The sequence below is a fragment of the Dendropsophus ebraccatus genome, chromosome 1 (assembly GCF_027789765.1).
Source record: "Dendropsophus ebraccatus isolate aDenEbr1 chromosome 1, aDenEbr1.pat, whole genome shotgun sequence".
In the NCBI taxonomy this organism is placed as follows: Eukaryota; Metazoa; Chordata; class Amphibia; order Anura; family Hylidae; genus Dendropsophus; species Dendropsophus ebraccatus.
The window spans coordinates 199,027,406-199,033,567 of record NC_091454.1 but is presented as its reverse complement, the minus strand read 5'-3'; the positions used below and the strand labels follow the sequence as shown (position 1 = coordinate 199,033,567).

General features: G+C 43.8%; 1 protein-coding gene across 1 annotated transcript in view; it reads left to right on the top strand.

The window, feature by feature from the left end:
* Window positions 1-1,020: 1,020 nt before the first annotated feature.
* Window positions 1,021-6,162, top strand: part of NKX2-6 (NK2 homeobox 6) — a 7,259-nt gene continuing 2,117 nt past the window's right edge. Inside the window, exon 1 of the mRNA XM_069962007.1 lies at window positions 1,021-1,146. Coding sequence (XP_069818108.1) covers window positions 1,068-1,146 — 79 coding nt within the window. The 5' untranslated portion in view covers window positions 1,021-1,067. The remainder of the gene's footprint in view (window positions 1,147-6,162) is intronic.

Sequence of the window (6,162 nt, the reverse complement as noted above, 5' to 3'; positions counted from 1 at the left end):
GTGCAGGGCTCCTCTTCTCCTTCTTCTCCCGAGTCCCGCACGCTCCTCCAGCATCAGGGCAGTCTGTGTCGGCTGACAGGCCACTCAGCCAACCACTGGCCGGGACCGGAGCGCATGGGGAGAAGCAGAAGAAGAGGAGCTCTGCACCCTGCATAGTTAATGTATATCGTCAGTCGCTGGCCCCGCACTGCTATTCCACGTAACTGTGCACGGTCTGCGCCCCGACAAATATAGGTCCTAACCTATATCAACGATCAGCCGAGGACAACGATCATCGGCTGATTATTGTCTCTATTTCACGGAGCGATAATTGGCCAAATAGGGCCCTAAAGGGGTACTCCTGCAGGAAAAAAATGGTGTCAGAAAGTTATACAGATTTGTAATTAACTTTTATTTAGTAAGCTTCAGTCTTCCATTACTTATCAGCTGCTGTATGTCCTGCAGGAAGTGGTGTATTCTTTCCAGTCTGACACAGTGCTCTCTGCTGCCATCTCTGTCCATGTCAGGAATTGTCCAGAGCAGTAGCAAATCCCTATAGAAAACCTCTCCTGCTCTAGACGGTTATTGACATGGACAGAGCTGGCAGCAGAGAGTACTATGTCAGACAGTAAAGAATACACCACTTCCTGCAGGACATACAGCAGCTGATAAGTACTGGAAGACTGAAACTTTCTAAATAGAAGTTAATTACAAGTCTATATAACTTTCTGACACTAGTTGGTTTTTAAAAAAAAATTCCGCTGGGGTGCCCCTTTAAAGGGAATCTCTACGGGGTAAGTTCAGGAGCGTAGCAATAGTGCGCACAAAGGTAGCAAATGTCCCTGAGCCCTGTCCCTGAGGTGGCCCAATGACCCCTTTTGCAGCATTAGAGGACACCAGTATTGGGAGTAAAGATACACCGTAGTTGGAGTTTGTTCAGATTTAGCATCGGGCCCAGGACTCTTAGTTACCTTATGTGGCTGGGTGAGGTGTAGAAATAAAGAAGTGATACTCACCTACCCTAATCTACTGCAGCAGCTCTGTTTCTTCCTGGTGTCACCCAAGCAAAAGCTGCCCACTCAGACACCATGCCACAGGAACATAGAAGAAGTGGTGACAAGCGGGAAACAGAAGCCATTGGAACAGCAGCTGCAGGTGATCAGAGAGGTGAGTATCACTTCTTTTTTATTTTTACATCAACCTCCAGCCATATATGAACAAAAATGTTATCTCTGGACAACCCCTTTAAGAAATAAAGGTGGAAAAGGGATAACTTTAGTTGAGTATTAAATCACTCAAATATAGCTTTACTATTTGCTTGACTCACTAGCCGTTAGAGGTTGGTTGGGGGAAGAGTTTATGTCACTGGATAGATATAATGGAGGAGATTTATCAAACATGGTGTAAAGTGAAACTGGCTCAGTTGCCCCTAGCAACCAATCAGATTCCACCTTTCATTCCTCACAGACGCTTTGGAAAATTAAAATTGGAATCTGATTGGTTGCTAGGGGCAATTGAGCCAGTCCTACTTTACAGCAGTTTGATAAAGCTCCCCCATCATCTACATAAGACACTGGAACACGCTGCAAATACAAAATTCATTAAATTATTGCTTAAAGGGGTAGTCCGGTGGGAAAAAGTGCTTTAAAATCAACTGGACCCAAAAAGTTATGCAGATTATTAAATTACTTCTAAGATCTCAATTCTTCCAGTACTTATCAGCTGCCGTATGTCCTGCAGGAAGTGGTGTATTCTTTCCAGTCTGAAACAGTGCTCTCTGCTGCCACCTCTGTCCATGTCAGGAACTGTCCAGAGCAGGAGCAAATCCTCATAGAAATAGTCTCCTGCTCTGAAAAGTTCCTGACACAGAGAGAGGTGGCAGTAAAGAGCACTGTTTCAGACTGGAAAGAATACATTACTTCCTGCAGGGCATACAGCAGCTGAGGAGTACTGGAAGACTGGAGATTTTTACATAAAAGTAAATTCTAAGTCTGTATAACTTTGTGGCGACGGTTGATGATATGATATTTATGATATGACTACAAGTCCCAGCCCTAACAGGTGTAGATACAGTCTTCCTTGGTGCACCAATATCCTGGGGGTCTCCTGCTTCCCCATATAATGTCCTTACGTATCAGTGAGATTCTCCAGGTCTTTACGCTGTTTATTTTATTTCCTGATTGTGAAGTTCAATTCCTTTCCTCTCTGGCCATGTCTCTGTCTGGTGACGGGCCCCATGTGGAGGCATAGGATACATATCTGTGACTGGCTCCATCTTGTCATGTTCATCAAGGGACAGCAAGGCCAGAACTGGAGACCTATGTATTCATCTTAAGGAAAGTCCAGTCAGATATGAGGTAAGATGGAGATGGATGTAACAATGACACTCATCTTAATCATAGCAGAAAGCCTCGGGCCGCTGGATAATGGTCCCTGTATCTTCTTCTCTACATAGAGGAACTATTTCCATGTGCAGCCCTCAGATATCAGGAACTGTCCTGAGCAGGAAAGATTTTCTATGGGGATTTGCTGCTGCTCTGGACAGTTCCTGACAAAGACAGAGGTGGCAGTAGAGAGCAGTGTGTCAGACTGGAAAGAGTACACCACTTCCTGCAGGACATACAGCAGCTGAAGACTTGAGATATTTAAATACACATTTCCAGATATAGCATGTCTAGTGTTTGCTTTATTCTCCTTCCCGATAAATAGTGCCTGGCAACCATTGCACTCTCCCCTTTCCATATTATATATAGAGAGACAGGATAGATAAGCATATGCATGTATAATAGACAATGTTTTGTCATAGCTATGTCCAGGTTTTTTTATTTTAATTTTTTTTCCAGAAACAGCGCCCCTGTTAATCATAGGTTGTTCCTTGTATTACAGCTTATCCCCAGTCACTTGAATGAGAATAAGCTGCCATACCAGACATAGCCAATGCACAAGAGTGGCGCTATTCTTGGGGGGGGAATTTTCAAAAAATTCCTGATCCTATGCAACTGCTATAAATCTTTACATGAGGATATTTTCCATTAGTTTTATGGCACCAATGGTAATAAAGGATTTGTGAGTGGCAAGTGTAGTGTGTGGGGTGGTCCAGGGATGACTTAATTAGACACTCTGCGCTTATCTCCCCTCTAATGTGTTTCTAATGGATGCAGAGCTTTGGATTACCCATCAACCAGGCGCTGAGCCCATCTCCTCACTGAACTGTCACATTACAAGGGGCTATATGATAAGGCAAACAAACAGTGATAGAGCAGCACAGAGACCAAACAAACACTGCACAGGGGGGCGGTAAGAGGGGGCTCTTTGTGTGGCTGAGGCTATGGAGGTGAGGAGGACTCTACCAGGATGACGAGGATACAGGGCAGTGTATGGTCCCTGTAAGGTAATGGTTAGGAATCAGATATCTCACCATTCAATAAATAAAATCTTTATTTTTATATAATGAGCATAGTGAATGTAATACTAAACCACTCTTCTGCCGGCCCCAAACTAATCAGACCCTGGACCAGAGGCCTAAATCACTTAGATCAGACCCCAGACCAGAGGCCTAAATCACTTAGATCAGACCCCAGACCAGAGGCCTAAATCACTTAGATCAGACCCCAGACCCCTAATTTACTTAGATCAGACCCAAGACCAAACCCATAAATTATTTTAGACCCTAGATGCGACCCCTTATTTATTCAGACCCCATGGCAGACACCTATGTTAATCCAGGTGGGTCCCCAGTTTTAGAACCTGCACTAACACTGACTAACATGTCGTTTCTCACTGGTTCTTCATTGGTGGGACCCCAGTATCATTTCCTCTGGTGGGCCCCAGATATCCCAGACAGACACTGGTCACGGGGGTCCAAATATTAGGCCCTCTAGTTTAAAATGGAGATTTGCTGCCACTCTATTCATTGTCTATGGAGCTACTGGAGATAGCTGAGTACAACGCATGGCTACTTTCTCCATTTTGGAAAATGAGGAGTGGGGACACCAGGCATAGTGACATGGTGGAGTAGACCTATATATATATATATATATATATATATATATATATATATATATGTCCAAGAGTAGGTGGACAGTATGTGTAATAGGGTTATCTTTGGGGGAGATTTATCAAACATGGTGTAAAGTAAAGCTGTCTCAGTTGCCCCTAGCAACCAATCAGATTCCACTTTTTATTTTCCAAAGAGTCTGTGAGGAATAAAAAGTGGAATCTAATTGGTTGCTAGGGGCAACTGAGCCAGTTTCACTTTACACCATGTTTCATAAATCTCCCCCAAAGATAACCCTATGACACATACTGTCCACCTACTCTTGGACCAATATATATATATCATTATTTGAAACCCAGAATGTGGTGGACTACAAGGTTCAGCATGTCTGCCCAGGTGAAGTAATGCATTTGTTGGACTAATCCATCTAACCCTATTCTGATGTAGGTTCCTGGGGTCCCCCCTATGATGCAGGTTCCTGGGGTCCCCCTTATGATGCAGGTTCCTGCCCCCCCCCCCCTATGATGCAGGTTCCTGGGGTCCCTCCTATGATGCAGGTTCCTGGGGTCCCTCCTATGATGCAGGTTCCTGGGGCCCCCCCTGATGCAGGTTCCTGGGGTCCCCCTATGATGCAGGTTCCTGGGGTCCCCCCCTATGATGCAGGTTCCTGGGGGCCCCATATGATGTAGGTTCCTGGGGTCCCCCTGTGACGTAGGTTCCTGGGGTCCCCCCTATGCTGCAGGTTCCTGGGGGCCCCCATATGATGCAGGTTCCTGGGGTCCCCCTGTGACGTAGGTTCCTGGGGTCCCCCCTATGCTGCCATCCTGTTTTGTATCTCCAGTATCTAGCACTCTGCACACATGGTCAGGCCTTCTTCTGCACACAATGGCAGAGCTCTTCATGTGCTGGACACAGAGGTGCTGGATGTGTGAAGTGCTGAGGTGTGTGCAATGAAGTTGGAGGAGGGTTTTCTCTAGAGGTGGGAGGCCAATGGGCAGAGAGAAGATCTAAGCTGGAGGCTGAATGTAGAGAGGACACCAAGCCAGGGCCACAGCCTCCCAGGTGAGCAGGGCCAGGAATCTCTAGTCACCCATGGTGGAGTCTCTATGATCAGGGGGACATACTTACCTCTGCACCCCTCAGCCATGCTCCCCTGCCCTGCAACCTCCACTCCCTTCTCAGTCAAAGACATCCTGAGGCTGGAGAGGTCACAGCATCCTGGAGGCCAAGGGGAGGCAATGAAGACTGAAGCCCCAGCAAGACATGAGAGAGGAGGGGAGAGTGAGGACCTGGGGCTCCCCTGTGACTCCCCAATAAGAGAGGATGAGACCCAGGAGCAGAGTGAGTGTCAGAGGGGAGAGAACTTACTATACATGATGGGGAATTAGAGGTGGTCAGATGTAGCAGAGCCGAGAGTGTCACTTGGTACTGCTTATAGTTATATGGGGTTTATGGTTTGTAAATAATGCAGCTCTGCTACATCTAGAACTATATACTGCAATATACACCTGGAGACCTCAGAGCTGAACTCTTTGTGTTCCCAATAATGATACCTGGAAATGATCTGTTCATCTATTCTGTGGATTTGTATAGAGAGAATCCACCATTAATATTAGTGGGGGGAAAAAAATCAACAACATGCGACTTTTCCCAAGAAAATAAGCGACTTTACATTAGTGATTTTTATTAGAAGAAAAGTAAAGGCTTATAAAGTAGCAAGTCATGTAATAAATGAATAATGGAATCCTGTACTGTAAGTATGTATCCTGTAATATAGAGGTAAATAACGAGTGTTACGTGTATTGTAATATAATCCAGTGTAATAACAGTTATTATAGCGAAAATAGGAGACAATATAACAAATAATAATATAACACAGTGTAACAAGCTATAATGTACAGTGTAATAGAACAGGATACATGTTAAAATGTTACATATATTGTAATATAATGTTACATGTAATATCCATTATATCACTTACTATAATATATTTCTATATAAAATATAACGCAATACAATGTAAAATATATTTTTTCTATAAACACCAAATAATAAATAATAATATATAACGCAATGAAATGTAAAAGATATATATTGTAACTAAATATAAAGTAATGCAATGTTAAGTATATAATTTATATAAACACCATATAATGTAAATATAAAATATATATATATATATTATA